Raw genomic sequence first — 22,819 nt, 5'->3', positions numbered from 1 at the left:
ACAAATTCATCCCTCGCGTATCTCCTCATATTTTGTTATGCTACAGCCATAAACTTTAGTGGATGTTATGTCTTAGTCCAAAACATTGTGGTGCTAAATTGTGAGCTAGAGAGAATATTGTACATAGTTTACTGTTGTAGCCCATTTTTACCTTTTTCAGACTGAAAGTTTTGCTCATTTAAAATGATTCAGCTGGAGCTTCTGTTAAAGCTCCAGCTGGTAAATTTTATTAAAAAAATTTTTTTTCCATATTTGATAAAACTGTCACTATTTCCTCATAAAATATATGACAGATAATGTGTGAAAATAAGTTTAACAAAAGCATATTTTTATGAAAGTTACCAGTGCAGCTTTAACAGGATTTTTTGCTAGTTTTGTCGCCGATTTTCAATAGGATTTAGTGCTGAACCTTGACTGAGTCATTTCATTAACACATGGATGTACTTTGGTTTGAATCATTCCTTGTTAACTCTGTATGTTTAGATCCATTGCTCTACAGGAAGGAGAAGCCCCACTCAATTTGAGATCTTTTGCATTCCCTCACAGGTTTTCTATCAGGATTACCCTAAAAATACACCAGCTTGTCTTTTGTATCTTGTGGCAAACTTTGGACAGGACTCCTTTAAACACTGGGTTAGGGGTATCAGAGTAAAGAGTACTGGAAACAAATACATTCCACATTTTTAAAGAATTTTTTTTGTTCAATTAACGTGAAAAGCCATGTATCATTTTCCTTACCGTCACTAACTCTATTTTGTACTACTTTGTGTTGGTTATCACATAAAATTGTAACATAATACATTGAAGTTAGTTTTTTTGTAACTTGACCAAGGCTCAGGGAATCAGGGTAAATGTGAAGTAATTAGATATCTGATATCAATATCTGTATTGGTCCTGATGTTGAAAACAATTCTAGAGCTGGTATTAGTGACAATGTGCCAGATCAACAAGGGCAGATCTATTCAGTCTGATTCTATGTTTTATGCTCTAAGCGACATCATACTTTATTATTTATTTTACATTATATTTAGAATTCCTAATTGAACTTTCAGAACCATTTGAAAGAAGATTTGTTAGTTTATTTTGACATGTTTGACCAATGTCAGTTTGTTTAAAAAAAATGTATCATTAATTTTACAATGGCTGCTCTACTCCTAACTGCACTGACTGCATAAATTTAAGTTGTTTTTACTAGCTTCACTACTATGCTAGTAGTGAAGCTACTAGCATATTTAAGTATGCTGTTCTGGTAAATAAAATAAAAATGAATTTGTAATTGAGTACTCACATTTATGTCTGTTTAAAAAAAAGAAACGTTTTAAGTCAGTTCAGCTCGGAATCGGTCGATACTAAACCTCTGATATCGGTATAAGAAGTGAAAAACGTTTATCGGTGCATTCCGAGAAGCAGTGGTTCATCCTTGAGTGCAGAGTAGTTCCAGTTTTCTGACGGCGTTTCTTCTCCTGTCAGCATCTTCCTGACCGCCGCTCTGGGTTTCCCCGAGGCTCTGATCCCAGTTCAGCTGCTGTGGGTCAATCTGGTGACAGACGGCCTCCCCGCCACCGCGCTGGGCTTCAACCCCCCGGATCTGGACATCATGGAGAAGCCGCCCCGTAACGCCAAGGAGCCGCTGATCTCTGGCTGGCTCTTCTTCAGATACCTGGCTATTGGAGGTTAGTTGATGAAACCAGAAAGAAGCTGTCACCTCTGCTGCTACGTTCTTTTTAGTTTTATTAATCTTTATGTTCTGTGTGACGAGAAGGTTTTTTCTGTCTCTGCTCCCAGGTTATGTGGGCGCTGCCACTGTGGGAGCTGCTGCCTGGTGGTTTGCAGTGTCAGAGGACGGCCCACAGCTCACGCTCTACCAGCTGGTAAATGTCCCAACAGTAGCTGTTTCCACTCACCATAAAATTCTGCAGATTGAAATTAGGAAAATAAATTTGCTGAAAGGAAACATGCCTTTCAGCAAACACATGAGGTGGTGAAAAACCACCTCATGCATTAGGATGAGGTGGTTTTTCAACTGTATTGAAATAATTTTTACGCATCATCACACAGTTCATAAAAAGTTGTGTATCATTTTGTAAAACCCAAAATGCTGCATACGTTGCCGTTTGTTTGGGGACCAAAATTGCGGTGTTTGTTACATTTCCAGCTGATGCTGTTCTCTTTCACACTCCACTGTGTCAAACGAACCAAACTCTTTGTTTCCCGTCTCGCCTGTGGTGGCGCTGCACCAAGAACAACTGAAGGACATGACACAAAAATCCCTGAAGAAGACACTGAGCGCAACTGCCATCTTTGCAAAAAGTAAACAAAAATGAAGTAGAGTCAGATTTTACAGCTGTAGGATTTTTTCAGAGATCAGCTCAAATGATCTCTGCCACGCCTGAAAACCGCATTTAGGTTTTCAGGCGGACCAGAGTTTGCATTTTTGGTCTGCCTCAGAGGTTGATTGGGTGTTCACACCTCCCTAAACAAACTGGAGTTTGATTAAAGCGGTCTAAACAGGACTGGTGTGAACACACCCTAAGACGCCGACGTCTCCTCTGATAGATGATGAGCGCTGAATTATGAAAATATATCATATAACTGTTTACATCCATCACTGCCATTGTCTTTTAATGACTTGTCTTGTGAACAAGCTTACTCGGATGTGATTTTTAATTTCATTTCTTAATAGACACACAGCAATTGCAAAATTGTGGGGTCTTTGGACAGCGAAATATTGACAAAGATTTACAGACATTTGTAATGGAAACGCAGCTGCTATGACGTTTTCAAGTTCTTGCACCTTCATCCCCATTTTTCCTCTTTCCACAGAGCCACTTCCTGCAGTGCAGCCCTGACAACCCCGAATTCGAAGGCTTGGACTGCCACGTGTTCGAGTCGCCGTATCCGATGACCATGGCTCTCTCCGTGCTCGTCACCATCGAGATGTGCAACGCTCTAAACAGGTGGCTCCACTTTTTTCTTTGTCATTAGAGAAGGAGCATTTGCTGTCAGGAGGAGGAGTACCTGCTGTGTCACTGAAACAAACCATTTGCATTCTGTCCTCGCTGCAGTCTGTCAGAGAACCAGTCCCTGCTGCGGATGCCTCCCTGGGAGAACATTTGGCTGCTGGGGGCCATCTGTCTCTCCATGTCCCTCCACTTCCTCATCCTCTATGTGGAGCCTCTCCCCGTGAGTTTACTCTGTGATAAAATTCTTGTGTCAACATTTTAAGCAGGCAGTTTATTCCCAAACACAGGTGGAGTCATTGTGGGACCCTCTAGTAGTACTGTTATTACAGTAAAGTTAATTCAATTTTAAGCTAAAGAGAAAGGAACTTTATACAGAAGAGAATTAGGGGCACTGAAAAAAATGAATTCTGACTTTTTTAAAATACTTAGATTAGATTAGAAAGTCAGAATTCCTTCTTTTTTGTGGCCCTATTCCTCTTTTGTAACTTTAGTTTAAAAGGGATTGTTTGGAATCTAGCCTTTGTCGATAATTAGTATAAATCCAGGTTAGTTGGTTAGTTAAATGAGTGTAAGTTAATTATTACTTTCTATGTAACATACTTAAAACCGAGTATGTACCGGGTGTATCTTAATTGCTAAATGTCTATATTTCTTATACATTTTTGGCTTAGTTATTGCTCCTACTCTTAAATGCACTTTTTTCAGTCTGCATAGTTAATTAATTATTATTGATTAAGTCAGGAGTAGGTTTACGATTATTCCAGAAATCAATTAATCACGGGCTAGTTCGATTAATTGTTTTAGCCCTACATCAATGCTGACATGTTTGGCCAGTTCGTAAGACGTTTTTAAAATAAGATGAGAAGTGGAAGCTCCTTTATGTAATTGTGTACCACTACGCCCCCTATTGGCCACCACTGTGCAGTCATCCCACCACGACTACGTGATTTCTTGCCAACCATTGTTTCCGTACTGCACCCAGGTCATCTTCCAGATCACGCCCCTGGACACCACCCAGTGGATGATGGTGCTGAAGATCTCGCTGCCCGTCATCCTGCTGGACGAGCTGCTGAAGTTCGCCGCTCGGAACTACCTGGAGCTGGGTAAACAGCTGGAGAAGCCGTCCCGCGGAGGCTGCCCCCTGTCTGCATGCGCTGAGGGCGTCTCCTGGCCCTTCGTGGCCGTCGCCCTGCCCCTGGTGCTGTGGATCTACAGCACAGACACTAACGTGTCCGCCATGTTGTGGCCCTGACTGACTCCGGCACACTACCCCTCCTGCACACCAGTGTGAAGTGGACGTTAACACACACCTAACAGTTACATTAACTCTGAATAACTCGTTGTAAACATCCGCACCTGCTCTGACCACTGTCAAATATGTTCTACTTACATTTCCACTGATACATTTATTATTTTTTTTATTTTGTTTTTGGGGGGAGAGGGGTTGGTATTTAGTCATATTTTAATGACTGATATTACATCTGTTATTTTCCTACCAGGCTTCTCCCATCTTCGAGCGCCATAGTGACCAGTTAGAGAAGCCTGTGATGTTGGAGCTTTGTGTTTTAGCTGTACAGAGAATTTACACTATTTTCTATTAATATTTTGTAATTTTTAGGGAGGGAACAAAGAGTCTCGGACGTGTGATTGTAACACCAGAAAAGTGCAGAGCTGAAAGGAGGGGAAAGTCTTGCAATATATGAATCTCAGTTATTATTGAACTCTGTACACCTTCATTATTTTTCTGCACCAGGCAGAGCGCAGCTACCTCAATGCTGTTATTATAACCAGAAGTATCCATTTTGTCTAAACACCATTTCAAAGGTTATCACTAAAAGTGTTGAGGTATGTACCACTTTGTTTTGCTCACACATTTAAATTTTTTTTTTACACACATATATATATATATATATATATATATATATATATATATATATATATATATATATATATATGTTTAGATTTATTTTTCTGTTCTTTTTTATGGGGAAAAGGACAAAAATGTGTTACAAATTTATTTCACAGCAATTTTTGATACAGCCTGTTGTTAAATATACAGACGCAGACCATACAGTTGCTACCCGTGGTAAAGATGTTTAAAGGGGCAGTATGATGTGAAATCAACTTTTTTGAGCTTTACATCAGATTTTATTATTCAAAAACCCACCTGTAATGTTGCTTTAATTCTCTCATGCATGTTTGAGGAATATTTTAATCTCCCGTGGCAACCATTCTGGTTTGCAAAATGCCTAGCCTCATCTCAACTCCTTCAGACTAGCCAGCAGCAATTAGCAAACACCTGGTGGAACTGCATGTCTGCTGAGCTCATCATAGGAGCTACTTCTCCGAGCAGCACTGATAGAAAACGTTGTTAAAGGGTTCATAAAGTGTTAATAGAGAAACACTGTTGTGATGACGTGCCGGAAAGAGCAGGAGATTCTTAAAGAGACAGGCCCAGTTTCAAGGTGTTAATTGGCAAAGTCAAATTTTGTGAAATGTCATTGCTAGGAAATGATGCTGTATGTCTGGAAAGTATATAACACTGCCCCTTTCAAAAGCCTGAAAATGAATTCATTTCATTTGAGTACATTTATTCAATGGGATATCATGTTAAGAAATATTTTTTGGCAAAGTTCCACTTACCAATCCCTTCAGAATAAATCTATCCGAGGCATTATTTTAATTTACACTTGATGTTTTTTTTAGTTATGTAAATACATTAATTTACAATACATTAAAATACATGCACCGATTTGCAGTTTTTTGGCCAATCACCAATCTTCAAAAAGACTGACCTGACAGTGCTGGTTTTGGCTGATACCAATTTTTTTCAGCATTGTTGCTAAATATAGTGACACAGTGGTGTATTTCTTTTAGCCAATGGGCTGGATCAGGATACTTGCTTTGACTGGCCACCACAAACGTGTGAGCAGGATGGTTAAGCGGTAACAAGTGGGATGTTGGAGTCGTGTGCGGACCGGCGGGGTCACACTGACCCCACGTATGCTTTTACAACCTATTTTTCTTTTGTGTGTCGTTTCGGGAACTGACGGTCTGACGGACAGTCCGACTGTGACATCTACCACAAGAGAGTTAAAGAACTTCCCGCTGAACAAATGTACTCAAATTAAAGGTTCGATTTTTCGGAAAATGCCCGACACCTTCCACGCTGCTACATTAAAAGTAAAATTTATTAGATTGTTTTTCCACACCTCCTCACCAAAGTACCAACACTTAATTCTGTCTGTATATACTTGAAAACTTTTTTTCTCATTATCTTCAGCTTTTCTTTAGATTCTGCCTTTATTCCTACTGTTATGATTTTAATACGCGAGTATCCCGCACATACTGTACTTGAATGTGTAAAAGGAAAAAAAAGTCTCATGAGCATAGCACAACGTGAACATTTTAAGAAAAAAAGACAAAAAAAAGGACTCATAAGGCTGAAACAGCTGATGTATATCTGTACATAACATACAAGTAGAGTATGTATATTTTATTTGTCGATGTCATAAAGCAGCGACACTAGAGTCTCCTTCTAGTGGGGACGATTAGCACCTCTCTGCATGCCTACTTCACTCCAGCGCTGGTTGTGGGTTTGTTTGTGTTTCTTTTTGTTTTGTTTTGGTTTTAGATCCACAGTCGGGAGTTTTACCCGCAGAGTGAGAACTCTAATCAGCATGCCGACTACCAGCTCATCCTCAGAAAAAAAAAAACCCGTCTGTTTGTTACTGCTGTATGTATATTAAGGTTGAACAAGTACAGAGAGAGAGTGAAAACTGAGATTGTATTGTGAAATGCCATCAGTGCCACCAAGTGCCAGTGGCACACTGACCGGAAACATGTTTCCAGGCTCAGTGTCGCTGGCGCTGGTTGTTTTTGATTGTAGACTGGCAGAAACAAGTGCCCATATATTAATACAGGATATAACTTTGATACATTTGTTTTTGTGTGTGTGTGTTTTTGTCGTGACCTGCATTGGGTCCCATCCTATCTGAGCTTCCCACACATGATTTCTGCCGTCTGACTCTTCCTTTTCTTCTTGTTTCCTTTCACAGGAAAGGCCAAATAAACCCTCCTCTTTGCTTTTTATTATTTTTATTTTTTTGTTTATCTTTACAGAAACTTTGGGTTTGGTTTTTGTAGTGTGCATGTGTGTTTTGGGGGCAGCGCGTCTTTACAAAGAGCTGCCTGCAGCTGTGACATGAAGTCCAAGGCTGTAAACGAACGTCGGTCAGAAAGCAGTCGGCCCCGTCTTCCTGCATGAGGAGCCTCAGATGAAACATTTCTCCCTCCATCTTTGGAAGCTGGTAGAATACACTGTATAGGTCATTCGTTTCTTCATGCTGCATGTCAGCTGCTTCATCAGAACCTTCTAATCAACAGTGTATAGTGTTAGTAAATCAATCAATTAGACATTTGTCAGATTAATACAAATGTTATAAAGCTTAAGAGAAATCTGTTTTTTTTTCTAAGGAAATACTTTTATGGGACATTTAACAAAACAAAAACTGTTTAATTTTGGGCGTTTTTTTTTTTCTTTTTTTTCTTCGCTTTGCACTGATACGTGCAATGTGTTTGGAGGATTTTCTTTTTTTTGCCATATCTGGGAAGGGTGGCTGTGGAGTGATGCATAATGTTTTACTGTAAGTACGTCAGGCACTGGCGTTTCGTTGCCAAACTGCTGTACTGTATTTTCAGATAATTGTACTATGTATCACATGAACCGTTTCAGGTAAATAAAAAAAATTACTGTCATACATGAGGAATTTACTCCCGTTTGTCCTGGTTACTTTGAAACTTTGCTTTCCGTTAATGAGGATCGACAAATTACAGCTTCACACAGAAAGACTCCAGGCTGGGATTTGAACCCAGCACAGCAGCAACGCAACCAGCTGATATCAGAATCCTGAAATACACAGGTGGGGACAAGCAGCACTGCCTCAACATTTTTACTCAAATAAAAACGTAGCCGTCCAGTAAAAAAACATTCCTGAAAAGACTGCTTAAGTACTGAGTAACTGATGATGTCATCAGATGATAAAACATGTCATGTGCAAGACTAAAATTAAAAGTAAATAAGACATACAAATAACAATTACAAAATGTCAAATTCAACCAGAATTTGTTTTATCAATCTATCATTTACTACAGTATATATATATATATATATATATATATATATATATATATATACACACTGCTCAAAAAAATAAAGGGAACATTTAAACACTTAAGTGTTCCCTTCCTTTATTTTTTTTGAGCAGTATATATATATATATATATATATATATATATATGTGCGTGTCAGAGGGTAAAGTACTTCCAGTGACAATAAATAGTGTTTACTGTGTTTTCTTCATTCCCAAATGGCTCAACAGGTTCAGCAAATAAAAAAATATTCTAACAAAGCTTGTGTACAAACAAGAGGCCTCACTTCTACATAAATTCTAAATTTGTGTCCGTGTCTGGTGCATTTTGGTCAAAACAAGCTTGGTTTTCATTCAGTGAAGTTAGTCACAGTGGGTCGAGCAGCCAGAAATTTTACTCAAACATAAAAATCCAGCACAGTATAAATATTCCTAAAAGTACTTTCTTTTTCCCACATAGTTGCTCAAATAAATGTACCAGTAAGTAGTTATGCACCTCTATTTAAATAAAAGCATAATTAAGAAGAAGGAATGAGAGCTAAGATTAACACTTTCTTCCCAATTCAGTCATTCAATTTGAACTGGTTACTTATAGAATCAATAGTTAAAGCTGTTTCATCTGGCAAGCAGCAATAAAGCAAGCTTCATGAATGGTGTCCTCATGTTAGCATGATGTTAGAATACAAATCTGTCTGGAACGGTAAATGAAAAATAGAGTAAAAGGTTTTTCTAAATCAAAAACTATGATTAATGAGACCAGACTTTCATTTGGTGCCTGGTTCTGAGTCTTTCATCCAATCATTCCCTCTTTACCACACTGTGAGAAGAATCTCGTGTAGCTCCCAGTGCTGCGATGCTAGCTGCTTTGCTAACCTCAGTTAGCAAACCTCAGCACTGAGATCTCAAATTGACAAAAAGGTGAAAAGGTCTTTGAGCTGAATCAAGAACTCCTGCTAGGTTTTACTCCAGACAGATTTTAGCTTTCATGAGATCCAACACAAGAAACAAGGCTGTTAAATGCATGCCAGAATCTTTACAAGGTTTATTATACATTTATTAAAATATGTACAAAAATATAAACATTTCACTTATATGCTTGTTAAGGGAAACTTTACAATGTAATCAGCTGACCATGGGTTTATTTTCCTCTTTTTCTTAGTACAGTCAACACACACAAAGCATGTTATGGCAAAACCCATAAAATATTTGAAATGAATATTAGACAAAAAAACAAACCAACAAACAAACAAGTATAAAAAGAAGCCAAAATACTGTCACAAAGTCCAGGCATTTTCATGTCTTGGTGTGGCACAGTGGACATCAGGTCAGACTCAAATTAGAACATACACGTCTATCGCTTAACGACCTGAACACGCTTCTGAATAGAGAGCAGACTGCAGTTTAATAGTTAGATTTTGTTTTGTACAGTACAAAAAAGCAAACATATAATCATTTAGAGACTAAAAAGACAAGATGTCACTCGTTTTTTCTTTACATTTCTCGCTACAAACTGAAGGATCTACTGATTTTCTGGGTGCTTTTATTAAACCGCTGCAGTGACTGGAAAGGGTAAATAAAGCTCAAGTAGCCTCTGACTGAAGCTGGTGAAGTTGGCAGAACGAATGGAGAAACAGGTTTGGCTTGAGCTCTGCATTAAGCAGAATCTGAGTAGCAGCTCTATAAAGTAAAATACAGCAACAGAAACCTCAGAGTTTAAAGGTTGCTCAGTGTTTTATTCTCTGCAAACTGCTTCAACCAGGGTCTTCTAAGAAATCAGCAGCTGCATCACCTCCAGGGTGCCACCAGGGGGCGGGGTGGGAGTTTAACTTCCTCAGCGGCTGAAGGCTTCTGGTGTGCTAACTGAGGGCCCCTCTCTGTGACCCTGGGGTCACTGCATCCCGAACCACTGCTCCTGGTCGGCCCACTGAGCCGCTTCGCTGTCACTGCCCTCCAGATCGCCGTCCTCCCCGCTGCCCTCCATGTCGTCGCCGTCCAGCTCCACCGTAGCGTCCGTCGGGCTCTCCTCCTTCTCCATTTTCTGCATGCCCTCCAATGACTTCTGGTCATTAGGATCCAAGCTGGAAGGACAACACTAAGAGTTAAAAATACACAGCTCTGAGTTTTAATATCTGGATGGAGTACATTAAACGAAGGTGAACATGCTAATGATAGTATTTTAGCTAAATGAGATATTACAGCTAAACCAGGGGCCACCAACGCGGTGCCCCGTTGGTGGCACCGCGTTGGTCCCCCGTCGCCCGCGGCCCCAGTTCTAAAAATAGCCATTCTCATTAGGGAGCATTGCCAAATAAATTATTTAATATTTTTACATTGAAGTAGTAAAATTTGTTTATGTTCAGAATAAAAAAAACAACTAATTATTTAAAAAAATTTAAATGTACATTTTTATGCATAAAACTCTTCTGTGGTTAAAGTTCAGAATATGCGCCTGCAGGATGTTATCGGAGGGCCGCAGCGCCTGCTGCTCCCTCTCTGCCTAGCTTAGAGTGGGAGCAGCTCTTAGGTCTTTTTTTAACTTGAAGTTTAAAAAAAATGAATAATTTCTGAAATTTTAATTATCGAACCCTCTTTACAATTACAATTGTGGAGAAAAAATATATATCAAGCGTCAAACATCTTGTACGTAGAGCACATCTGAGTCTGTAGGGGTCAAAGAGCACCCAGCGCTTAAATCTCATTGGTCAGTTTGCTTTTGTTTATTTGGCGGCTCGGCGTTTTTTCTGTAAGCTAAAACTGAATGAGCAGTTTGAACCTCCCGCAGTTCTAGGAGCGGTTCGGATTCCGGTTGAGCTTTTCACCGTGTTCGGTTCTGACGGGTCGCCGGTTATGAGTTTTTTGATGTTTCCCGAACTGGACAGTTAGCGGGTCACCCGTTAGCTGACATCTGCTGCTCCTACTTAGCGTCGCTCTAACACTGTGTGTTAAACAATTTAATCTAGTTGAAACGTTTTCCAAAAGAGTAAAAACTAAGTAAACAATGTTGCTTCACCTTCTCCTCCTCTGCACGTCTGACACCTGAACCTGGATCAACATCCTCCTCTTTCCATGGATCACAGGTCGGCTCCGCTTCCATGTATTTCTTAGTATTTAGCATCGTTTGTGTTAAAAAGGCTTCGCTGCTTTAGTGGTTTAAGTTTGCGCTGGTTTTGTGCGACGCGCACATGATGCGCATTGGAGAGATGCTCACTTACAGGTCAGGTGCAGGGATACTTTTGTGCTACCTTATAATCTGTCGGACATTTTTTTCTCTGCACAATTTGCTAATAATAAAGAGGACAATAAAAATATACAATAACTTTTCTTTTTATATCTAATGGAAAATCTCAGTGCGTCCAGCAGCTGCAATAATCCAGACTGTCAGTCACTTGTGGGAAATTTAGAATCACAGAGAAAAGCTAAGAAAGGGAATCAAACTTAAAACTGAACTAAGAACTTCTGATCACATAATAGCAATTAACCATAGCTGCCATGGTAATAATTACTGATAACTATTGTGAATAGTCCCCAACATTAATATTATTAGACGGCATGTAATCATATGTATTATTGTTATAAAGGCTGAGCCAAGAAAAGTAGCCCTTCGTGTTGCTCTGGAGCCGTGAAGTAGCTCCCAGGCTCAAAAAGGTTGGTGACCCCTGAAAACTTAGCATACTGAAAGGTGCAGGTCAATGTTAGCCAAAATGATAGCGATAACCCCCATGTTGTTGCATCATTTTAGCTAACGTTAGCATTTTTTTGGTAATTTTAGCTCATACGCTACTGTTTGCAGGCCACATGGAGGACATTACTGCAAGTCAAGATGATAATGATAGCCCACATGCTACTGACAGCATGTTAGCTAACCAGACATTTTTACCCAATTCTGCACATTTCTTTTGCTTTTTATCGTTTCAAGCTCAAAGTTGAGGCCTGCGAGACCAAACTCTTCAACACAGCTTGAGATTCGGGTTGGACAACCACACACACTTCGTCAGGCCCCTTTACATTTCTTCAGGAATGTTCTAGTTGGTTACTGTGTCTTTAATTGTGTGAAGCACTTTGAACTGTCTTGTTGATGAAATGTGCTACACAAAGGGGATAAAAAAATAAAAAAATTTACCTCAAAGCGATGCTGTACTGGTCCATGGCCTCTTGATAATCATTGACTGCCACCAGGAAATCTCCCAGCATTCTGTGCAGGACGCAGTCGCTTTGATTGGCCAGCGCATTCCGCAGGAGCGCGATCCCTTCTTCGTATTTCTGTTCCCGATCTTCACAAACAGAGAATTATTCCATTAGTGTGCAGATGACGACCCTGTCATGTTCTAAACTGACTTGGTGTCCTACGTGTAATCTAAGGTTTGTGTAGCAACCGGGACGCACTGAGCAGCTCGGCCTTCTTCACCACAGCCTTGGTGTAGTCGGGCCTCTGAGCGAGGGCCTTGTCCAGCAGAGCTTTGGCTTTCTCCTGAGTCACCGGGTCTTCCAGGCACACCGTGGCCAGGATGGTCAGAGTCTGTGCGTTGGCCCCCAGAGTCTTATAGATATTGTTCGCCATTCCCATCGCTTCTCGAATCCCATTGGACGCCAGGTAGCAGTCGATCAGACCTGAAGGTGTTGAACAAATGCAGATCAGAAATACTCTCCGGACCGTCAGACAGGAGTTATACAAACAAGCCGTACCTTCATAGCAGTCCAGCCTGCAAGGCGCCAACCGCATGGCCTCTCTGAAGTGGATGATGGCTTCCTGAACTCGGCCCATGTTCCTCAGTGCTGCCCCCTTCAAGAGGAGGGCCTGGACGCTGTTGCTGTTCAGCTGGATGGCTTTGGCCCCCAAGTAGAGGGCTCTGGAGTAGCGCTTGCTGTAAAAGCTGTGGCAGCTGAACAACACACACACACACACACACACATTTAAAAACCTTACACCAGTCGAGCAGAAAACACCGTCACCAAATGAGGCTGACGATGTCTTAAATCAACATCCTTGTTGCGTCCAAAGACTCACCCAGAGATCACCCAGGGTTCAGCGTGTTGGTCAGAAATATTAAACAACCGTCCTCCCAGGACTTCCACGTCTTCCAGGTGTCCCTCCCGGGCCATCAGGTAGCCGTAAACATCCATACCTGCAGGTCCGAAGAAGAAGCAACTAACGATCGTTTCAAATAATCGATTATTCTGACAATTAATTGGATACAATTTTTTTTGGCACATTCTCCAGATTTTTCATTTAAGCCTTTTTTTTCCTAAATGAAATATTAGAAAGACATTAATAGATGCAAGTAAACAATTCAATTCATTTTTAAAACAGAAAAACATCTCAACACAGCGTTCCAGTAGTGAACCTTTAACCATTTACAGCAAAAGGACGCAGCTAAAACACAATATTTCTACTTGACTTAACATGAATACAGTGTTGGCCTATTGACTATTTTTGAATTAACCAATTAATAAATGGATAGCAAAAGGTGTGTTTTTTTTCTTACAGGTGTTGCTATAATGATGCCATTGAGGAATTTTGGGTAGAACATATTTATAGAAAAAGTGTCTTAAATGCAAACTATAGATATTTTCAGACATTTTTGGCTTAATTACTGCTCTGTATACTTCAGTTAATGATTAATCAATTACTAAATTAGTTGACAATTATCTCTAGTCGATTAATTGTCTGAGCTGTTTGTGAATAAAATCAAAATGTAATGCTTCACACCTTTGATGAGGTACGGGTCCAGCATCTGAGCTTGTTCAAATTTAAGAATGGCGTTCTTGGTGTCGCCTGCCCTGAAATAGACGTCGGCCAGGCTCACCAGGAGGTCCACGTTGTCCCGCAGCAGCGACTTCTTCTCCAGAGAGCTGAAGGAGAGCGGCCGGACGGTTTATTTTAGGGAAGCGGAGGGAAGGCGGCCAGCTGGGAGGAAACATCAAACCCGTTCTCACCAGATAGTGTTGATGGCTCTCTGGTTGTCCCCGGCGTGGATGAAGGCGTACGCTTTGATCCACACAGAGAGCCAGTCCAGGTTGGGGAGATTCTGGATCACATCCATGGTCATGGAGGCGACCTCCGCTCCTTTCACCGACAGAGAGAGAAGACCTGGAGGAGAGAGAGAGAATTTCAAACATCCCACACAATTTTAAAAAAAGGAATACATTTGTTCACATGACAAGACAGTAAAATAAATAAATAAATAAATAAATAAACATGGGGCGCCGTCGTCCTCCAACTACTTCCTGTCATCTTTGTGGTTTGCACCAGTGACAACGTCCGGTTGATGATCATGTGAGACGTGCGATGCAAAAGAACTGTTTGCATTGCAGTTTTGTAAAAATAAACCAATTTTGACATGGATTTTTTTTTTTTTAAATTGTTTTGAAACTCGTTTCCATCAAGGAAATGTCAGTGAGTCTGTGTTTGTGAATATCTGTGCGTACCGATTATGGCGTCCAAGGCGAGCGGACACTGTCTGAGCACCTCTTTGTAGCTCGTCACGGCCGAGCGTTCCTGACCGGCTTTCCTGTACAGGTTAGCCAGCATCATGTTGATCTGGGTACAGAAAAAAACAAAACAAAACAAAAAAAAACAGAATCACAACAATATCAGACACTATTCCACAAAAACGTTAAAGCAAAAATACACTCAGTTTATTATTTGTTCATATCATGAGCTCTGCGGCATTTCCTATTATGCAACTGCATTTCTGACAACAACGGTGTTTAGATAATACGCTGCTTTTGTCAGTAGATCCAGCTGAGCTTTAGATGATAAGCTCAAGTCCAGGTTTCTGTCACACAAATATCTGGACTCATGCTGCTCTGCCCGTCGCTGCGTTTCCGTTACAAATGTGTCGATATTTGTCGATCTTCCACAAATGCCAAGAAAATAAAAAACTATTTCACAATTGCGACGTTTCCATTAAATAAGAAGCTCGATTGAAAGAGACAGAGACGTGGTCCTGGATGGGATTCTGCTTGTTCACAGCTGATTCTCCATTCAAAAAGGAACAACTCTACCTTTGGAGTCCTTTGTCTTGACGGGATCCCGTCCAGAACAGCGATGGCGTCTTTATCCAGTTTCAGTATGGTGTAGCATTCAGCTATCTTGTACTTTACCTCGATTTCTGACGGCAAACTCTGAAAGAAATAAAAAAAATGCAACTAAGATTCTGTTGAACGTCACAGCAGCCGGTACGGCTGTTATAATTTAATTAAGAAGTCAAAATACGAGATGTATAAATGCAGCATGTTCCATGACAGAAAGGTTCTTTTAAAAGCTCAAAAGAATAAAACGGCGCAAATCCGCTGAACTCCTTTCACCATTCTTGTTATGTGAATGCCAGGCTTATAATACACTGGAGGAAACCCTGAACAAGACACAATAAGGTGCCAACAAAACAAAACTAACCTGTGCCTGGATGTTGGCAGCAGCTCCACCAGTCGAGGTTCGAACTTTGGATGTTTTGTTGAGCACCTTCTTCTGCTGCAGAGCCATGCTGTATTTGCAGGCAGCATTGCGGTATTCCTTATCATGGAAGATGGCATCAGCATGATAAACCAACAGCTGGTACTTCTGGGCCGGTGAGAACAGCTCTCTGGAATTATACACCCGCAGATTACTTTAGCAATGAATCAAAACAATGCACTAGAATCAATGTTAAACAATTAAAACCGACTATGAATTTATATGGCATAGGAGAAAAGCAACCAATTTGGTATATGCAAGATGCTGCCAGCATAATAAATACAGTAGCAAAGAGTAAAAGTTATTTTTATTGTTTTACTGCTGTCTTGGTAAATAATTGTTCCAATCAGTTAACGTTTAAATAATCCACCGTAAAATATGAGGACTAAAGGAGGAATATGGAAAAATATCAACGGAAAAAAAGTTAAACGACCACGGATGTTTTAACTGCTGGAAACATCGTTACATTTCAGAGTCTACATACGACTACATCTTGGGACCTACATGTGCATCCGTGATTTAGAATCATTTCTCGACCTAATTTCGTGAGGTTATAATCAAAACACAGCTCTGTGAAAGATATAATCATTACTGTTAACCGTCGTTGACTAGTTAGAGTTAGACTGTCACCACCAAGGAGAGAAAACATGACAATATTAGTGTTGAAGCACACTTATCAGGAACTAGACGGGCCCCACATTGATATTACTGACTGATATTACTCACGGGTTATTATTACTCATCGTCAGCAACAAACTGCTCAATATGCGGACATTGGAGTAAAGGCCGGCTGCAGCCATATCCCGAACATGATCCACTACATTCATTTTGGAGAAAAGCAAGGGCTTGTTGAACCTTTCCGTGTCCAGTTTAAAGTTTCAATCAGCAAACAGCTAAAGGTGGCTAGCATCGGATGTATTAAATATGGCGCCGCTCAGTCTTCCTTCCGTCTACTGCTGCCTTCTGGTACACCTCAGTAGCTCGTCTTTTTCTACAGCCGCAAAAATAATACATAACGTCCTAAGTATTTTGTTGACTGCAGTTTGCAAACTATTTTTGTTGACTTTACTTTACTACCGTTTTCTTAAAGTTTTAAGGTTTTGTGTTTTTATTAATGCTTTAGTAACGGAGTTGAGGTTTTCTGTGATCGTTCCGATAGATTTGAAAGCATCTTAAAATTGTTAGATTTTTGAGCGAAAGACATTAGGTAAAATATGTAAAACGCTCCGAAAGAAATTCGATATAATTTTTTGTATCCTATTTTTATTATGTATGATATCTATGTTTATTTGGTAACATGTCTAAAAAAAATTTATTCCAAAATACACGTTTAGTTGTGAGTACAAAATAAGTGAATTTTAACTCCTCACGAGAATATAATTATATATTTTACTAACTCTGCATATTTTATCCCGTGTTGAGTTAAAATTCCCTTATTTTTGTACCCAGCAATAAATGCAAACAGCCAAAAATACAATGATGAACAATGCTAATCCCTTTGTCAAAAAATGCACTATGTGTCATACTAATCAAGAGTGGGAAAGTTTAAGAGAGCTGGTTTAGGGTGTGTAGAAAACACGCTCTCAGACAAGAACTTGTACATTTTTGAGAAAACATTGTTTTCTGGGCATATAAAGATGCGCATGCGCACACTTCCCATCCAGCAGATGAATGTTGTGTCTAAATAGCCAGCAGTTGGCAGCGCAGCGCCTCGTTTCTGTCCCAGTTTTAGCTCTGGTTTTCCGAAGGTGTTTGTCTACAGACAGTGTTTTCCCTCGGTTCCGTTCGCGTACCATGACCGAACAATCAGCATTACTTCTTCGAAAACAATTAGCAGGTAATATAACCATTAGTCTTGACGACGAAACAAAGGTTATGTGTGTAACCGCTACGCTAACGTTAGCTTTTCTGTAAGCTACAAGGAACGCTGTTTACGCCATAGGACTGAGCTCGGGGAGCTAACACAGCAGCATGAAGGGTGCCTTTATCAATACACCTCAGCGTGTTGCTAAGCTGCTTTGGTTAGCTAATCACTTTTACGATTCAACACATAAATTTAGAACTAAAAATGACAAAATAACCACCTAAACTAGTACATACTCGTACCGAGAACCCTGCTAGCTGCTAGCTAGTTTGGTATTAGTTGTCAGATAGAACAAAGGAATAATCAATCCAAGAACATCTCATGCCTTGATCACTAATGAGGCTAATTATAGTTGCAAGTAGTCCGATCCTTGTATCGGGGTACAAGTTACTACATCTGTAAACAATTAGTAGAAATCGATACACACTCTTATTTTACATATTTAAGGTCATATTCCATATATTAGTCTGTGAGGCTGTTAAATGTATTAGTTTGACGCTTGGTATTCTTGTAACCAGTTTATTTGGAAGGGCATGTGATTTTTTTTTTATGATGATGCCGAACATTTGGATGTCTGCTGAAATGGAGCTGGGTAACATCTATAGAAAAAAACATCTACATTTCTTATCATTTATCAGGCTGTTTAAACTCTGTTTCAAATATAGGGTACTCAGGGCAAGGTTTATAGATCAATAGGATACTGATTTAATTTCTGGTTGGGGGTGGAGGGCTATTTTTGCTATATTTTTGCAGAACTTACAGAAATGGGGTTTAATTCAAGCTAACATCAGTTTTAAGGGCTGATGTATTTTTCCCTCATTGCCCAATACTTCAAGATATACTTTCATTGTGCACCGATTTATCTGTGCCAGTTTCCTAATTTTGGGAGATTGGTGATTGGCGGATCGTTACACGTGAAGCCGATCTTAGCCATCAATGTTATCAACTTCAGGAAAGGCCTAAAAACCAACCACTGTGCTTTCCTTTTCTCCCGTGAGAGAGGTTTGACAAACCGGCCAACCAGGTCATGTCTGCACATTTACAGTTAACAATAGTCACCCCATTGTTGCCAATTTGGCAACTTTCTTGATATTTTGAGCAACATTTCAGACAAAAAGTTGGTATCGACCAAAGTCGGAATCGGTATGTTAGGCTTTTTAAAAGATCGGTAATCGGCCAGAAAACTGCAATCAGTGCACCCCTAAATTTTACTGTATCAATCAATGAGTTGACGATCTCTTCACTATTGTTCACATTTGTATATTACTTCAACACTGATTATCATTTTTAATATTTCTTAATATTTGGCGGATGTTTGATGGTCATTCTCTTCCTTCAACGTTCCCTTTGAGACCTGACTTACCAAATTTAATTTTAAGTAGTTTTGATCCTTTTAATGAGGCAAAAAAATCTGTTTTGTTCATATCTGACCTACTGGTAATCTAGCAGTCAAGTAAAGTCTTTAGCCAAATTATCATGGCATCCATATTTAGCATTCACAAGCTGAATATCATTTTGAAAGAGTTTGGTGTGGTGTGAAATTAATACTCAGCTCTGATAAAATCCTCTTTTTAAACTTTTGTAGTAAAGCCATACAAGTTTACTGTTATCTTTTTGCAGACTCTTTTCATAACATAACTTTTCCATGTCCTGCCAGAGCTCAACAAGAACCCAGTGGAGGGCTTTTCAGCTGGTCTGATAGACGATGACGACATATACAAGTGGGAAGTTGTGATAATTGGTCCACAAGATACTCTTTTGTAAGTGAGAAAATATTTAAAAAGGGGGGAAAGAGATATGATTATTTTACATTTCTTTTTTTCCTTTCGTTTTGCAGTGAAGGAGGATTTTTCAAGGCATACCTAACCTTTCCCTATGATTATCCGCTACGGCCACCAAAGATGAAATTCATCACAGAAATTTGGCATCCAAATGGTAAAGACATCTCTCAAGATATTATTGTGTGGTTTGTGACTAAAGATCCAAACTGTTTTCCTTATTTAAAGCTGCACTGTGTAACGCTTATTGTTTTTATTTCATATTTGTTGAAATTGTCACCATCTTGAGACAGTATGGTATTAGACAAGTAATATGTTGAAAACAAATCTAGCTCCTCAGTCTTCTACCATGTCTAGATGGAAACAACCAATCAGAGCCATGAGGCGGGTCTTAGCTCTGCTCATCCCCCTTTATCCTGCCCCCTTTGCTCTCTGCTGCTCTGCAGTTGGCAGATCCTGTTGTGAATCCTTAGGTTAGGTAGCTTGCCTACAAATGACGGCGTATAAACGGTTTTCATCGAACTGTAAGTTGTTTCTGTACCATTAGCACATTTAGCAGCGAGTGCACAAGGATGATTGATGGCACTGAGACACTCCTCCTGGCTCCGATTGGTTGTTTTTGGTCGGGAGCGGTGCATTTCTTTAGACGGAAAGGAGGAGGTGGAGGGGATCGACGTTTTCACAGATTGTCCATTTCATGTTATACTGTCACGACATGGTGACAGTTTTAACAAATGCATAAAAAAAGATATTTTAAAATAAAAGTTACATACTACAGCTTTAACAGTTCTCATCTCTTGCTCCCTCGCAGTTGCAAAGAACGGGGACGTTTGCATCTCAATTCTGCACGAGCCAGGAGAAGACAAGTTTGGTTACGAAAAGCCAGAAGAGCGCTGGCTTCCAATCCACACCGTAGAGACAATCATGATCAGCGTTATCTCCATGCTTGCAGACCCAAACAGCGATTCACCAGCTAACGTGGATGCTGCGGTGAGTCGCGCTACGTTTCCTTCCCCCTATCCCCCGCATCGGTATTTGTCTTCAAAATCTCACGATCTCTGTCGTTAAGGAGGACTGATGCGTTGTTGTTTCAATAATGCAATGTTGCTCCCACAGAAAGAATGGAGGGAGGATCCTAATGGAGAATTCAAGAAGAAGGTGGCTCGCTGCGTAAGGAAAAGTCAAGAGATGGCGTTCGATTAGGGGGTCTGCTGTAAATTCCAGGGTGAGCGAACTGTTTAGCACGACTCTTGCATAAACCATGAAATCGAAAAGTAATAATCTCTTAACAATTGCTTCTGTGCAGTTAAAGGAAATGCCTTCAGCGGGAAAACTTCAGCAAAAAGGCTTTTGCACCCTTTGTTTTGCCAGTCAAAGGATTCGGTTGGGCCCCAACCACGTTTCTGTGAACGGTCTGCCAGATGAGCCAATTTGAGAACACTACCAGCGAAATTATCCTGTTTCCTACCTGGAATTGTATATTTAATTTAATTTATTTTGGGAAAAAGAAAAAAGAATGATGTAAGATATGTCACTACTGTAAATGAACTTGCTTTTTTATCTGCTGCTGAACAGTTTCTACTTTATACCAGGTTTCTTATGCAATTTAGATTGTGTAGACCGAAAACAAAAGCCTGTCCTCATTAAGCCGCCCATTCGTCCTCCTTTCACCAACCCCGGCCCGATTGTCTTCTACCCGACACATTTTGTTAGTGGGTGTGGTTTATTTTCTTCCAACCCATCGTCAAATCACCGTTGCCTTTTTGTTTGGCGTCACTTTTTCACAGTTGGGTATTTGTTTAAAGAAACAGGAGAAGTTTTCGTGCGACCTTTGGGGTTTTTACGTGTTTCCTGAGAAACTGCCTCCCGATGGTGTTTTTCTTCTAATACCGGCGCGTGTTAGAGATGTTCAAAGCCATGCCCCTCCAATGTGCATAGTCCGTTTAGATAGCTCTATTGTTGTTCATTCTTTGCTGGGATTTTTTTTTGTACAACCTACACATTTATTTGAGTTGTTCTTTTTAATGATATGTTAACTCAGTGAGGTGTAGCAGATGGTACAGGAAGGTTTGTGCCAACTTCTCAGGATCAGGCTTCATGAAGGTGTCGATTGGCAGTCAGTAAGGTGGATCCCTAGAATCGTCCGTGAGTGATCGTAAACTCAGATTTGAAAAAATCATGGCCAGATTTAAAAAAAAAACAAACAAACAAAGAAGCTTAGATTGTGAATATTCTACATGTGGTGAACTGGTTCTTACCTCATGTTTGACTCACAGCTAATTTGAGCGGGTTTATGGTCGAGTTCTTGATCGGTTGAGGAAAGGCTCATGATTTTAGAGGCTCCATTGTTCCTTTGGATTAGTGGTTGTGTTTTTCCATGGCGCTTTTGGTTTTATTAGTGTTCAGATTAAATCACATTCACCTCTGGATTTAGATTGTTGAATAAATCTCTTTTCCTTTCTTCTGTCTAAAGTTTCTGTTGTCATCATGGAACATTGTTGGGTTCCATGATTGGAGATGTTAAAATCCAGTAAAATTTAGACATGTTCTCCATATTTCACTAAGCACAACCTAGAAAAGAAAAACTTCAAAAAGCATATTCTGGTTGGTAACAGACTGATAGCCATGATTAACATCCGCTGTGAGGAACACTTCAGACAGCTGACCAGACGTCAATGAGTTAAGGTTATGTTTAAAATAGGAAACCTCTGTTGGTGCGCTCTGGCCACTCGTGACATGTACAGTTCATACGTATATGCAGACATAATGGTCACATCACTGCTGTCGACATTACCATTTTCACTTGAGAACCTTTCCGACCCACCATGACCTCCTCTGACCGGTGTTCACTGTATTGGCGCGGATGTGGTGCGTTTTGAAACGTCATTAAGCAATACCCTCTGAAAATGGTAATGTGTCCAGGTAATCCACCGAGGGCGCCGCCATTTGTTTCTTGTAGGTTTCTGTTCTATTTTTTTTTCTTTCTTTCTTTCTTTTTTAGTGTTTTGTTCCATTTTGTGTCAATGCAATGTATATTGGACATGTTGCTCAATAAAGTGTTTAAACCGAGTGGCCCGTGTGGTACTTTTTTGCTTCACATTAGCAATGCGAACACATCTGGGGGTGAAAGCATGTCAGACCTCCACTTGATTATTGGAAGCTAGTTAAAGAGTCACGTTTCAGGAGCAGATATCGACGGCCTCTGACGGGAATTGTTAGAATTGTTTCTTATGATGAGGAAGCAAGTTGCATTTGTGAGGCACCTGGAAAAAGAAACGTCTGTTTAAAAACCAAGTCTGGTGGCATTTTGATAAGGTGGCCAAGTAGCAGCAACATCTTCCCTGAGTTGATGTAAGTTCTCTAGCATTTGAAACCGATTTCTCATTAAGTTCATTTGCATCTCTGCTGAATCTTAACAGATGTGCAGAGAGTGAGTCAAATATGTATTTGTAGAATGACTTAAAATGTGACGCTCAAACCTCCAAGTCACAAAGGACTAACTAGTCTGCTGTATCCCCACATGTAAACTGTTTAGATAAAAATGGAAGAGTTTAACTGGTGTATTGATATATTTAGAGTTTTATTAAAGTTAAAATCACTTAAAACGGTAT

At 40.0% G+C, this 22,819-nt stretch overlaps 3 protein-coding genes across 4 annotated transcripts in view; 2 read left to right on the top strand and 1 right to left on the bottom strand.

The window, feature by feature from the left end:
• The window catches only part of atp2a2a (ATPase sarcoplasmic/endoplasmic reticulum Ca2+ transporting 2a), a 29,924-nt gene extending 22,201 nt beyond the window's left edge, over positions 1-7,723 (top strand). Inside the window, exons 16-21 of one of the 2 annotated variants that reach the window (XM_008417247.3) lie at positions 1,471-1,673; positions 1,786-1,871; positions 2,824-2,957; positions 3,066-3,183; positions 3,946-4,066; positions 7,022-7,723. In XM_008417247.3, coding sequence (XP_008415469.2) covers positions 1,471-1,673; positions 1,786-1,871; positions 2,824-2,957; positions 3,066-3,183; positions 3,946-4,066; positions 7,022-7,035 — 676 coding nt within the window. In that variant the 3' untranslated portion in view covers positions 7,036-7,723. Of the gene's footprint in view, positions 1-1,470; positions 1,674-1,785; positions 1,872-2,823; positions 2,958-3,065; positions 3,184-3,945 lie in introns of both variants that reach the window. The other variant, XM_008417248.3, reaches the window with a different exon arrangement.
• A 1,408-nt stretch (positions 7,724-9,131) lies between these two features.
• anapc7 (anaphase promoting complex subunit 7) lies at positions 9,132-16,530 on the bottom strand. The gene is made up of 11 exons (XM_008417244.3): positions 16,293-16,530; positions 15,510-15,696; positions 15,119-15,238; positions 14,540-14,651; positions 14,048-14,201; positions 13,821-13,963; positions 13,119-13,236; positions 12,797-12,993; positions 12,497-12,721; positions 12,234-12,384; positions 9,132-10,191 (listed from the first exon to the last, which is right to left on the bottom strand). The coding sequence occupies exons 1-11, from the start codon at positions 16,391-16,393 to the stop codon at positions 10,002-10,004; spliced, it is 1,698 nt and encodes a 565-aa protein (XP_008415466.3). The 5' UTR covers positions 16,394-16,530; the 3' UTR covers positions 9,132-10,001.
• Positions 16,531-17,220: 690 nt separating this feature from the next.
• Positions 17,221-22,277, top strand: LOC103469522 (ubiquitin-conjugating enzyme E2 G1-like). The gene is made up of 6 exons (XM_008417243.3): positions 17,221-17,403; positions 19,088-19,190; positions 19,268-19,365; positions 20,020-20,198; positions 20,325-20,433; positions 20,515-22,277. Exons 1-5 carry the CDS (start codon positions 17,238-17,240, stop codon positions 20,409-20,411), a joined length of 633 nt encoding a protein of 210 aa, XP_008415465.1. The 5' UTR covers positions 17,221-17,237; the 3' UTR covers positions 20,412-20,433; positions 20,515-22,277.
• Positions 22,278-22,819: the final 542 nt, after the last annotated feature.

The sequence above is a fragment of the Poecilia reticulata genome, chromosome 9 (assembly GCF_904066995.2).
Source record: "Poecilia reticulata chromosome 9, P_reticulata-male-v2, whole genome shotgun sequence".
In the NCBI taxonomy this organism is placed as follows: domain Eukaryota; kingdom Metazoa; phylum Chordata; class Actinopteri; order Cyprinodontiformes; family Poeciliidae; genus Poecilia; species Poecilia reticulata.
The sequence above is the reverse complement of the archived record's forward strand: the minus strand, read 5'-3'. Positions and strand labels throughout refer to the sequence as shown.

Coding starts and splice junctions, on each gene's coding strand:
- anapc7 (XM_008417244.3), bottom strand. CDS start 16,393: ATGAATGTAGTGGATCATGTTCGGGATATGGCTGCAGCCGGCCTTTAC. Junction 14,202..14,539: donor CGCCTTGGACGCCATAATCG/GTACGCACAGAT, acceptor TCTCTCCTCCAG/GTCTTCTCTCTCTGTCGGTG. Junction 12,385..12,496: donor GAAGAAGGCCGAGCTGCTCA/GTGCGTCCCGGT, acceptor CTGTTTGTGAAG/ATCGGGAACAGAAATACGAA.
- LOC103469522 (XM_008417243.3), top strand. CDS start 17,238: ATGTTGTGTCTAAATAGCCAGCAGTTGGCAGCGCAGCGCCTCGTTTCT. Junction 19,191..19,267: donor GGTCCACAAGATACTCTTTT/GTAAGTGAGAAA, acceptor TTCGTTTTGCAG/TGAAGGAGGATTTTTCAAGG. Junction 19,366..20,019: donor AGAAATTTGGCATCCAAATG/GTAAAGACATCT, acceptor GCTCCCTCGCAG/TTGCAAAGAACGGGGACGTT.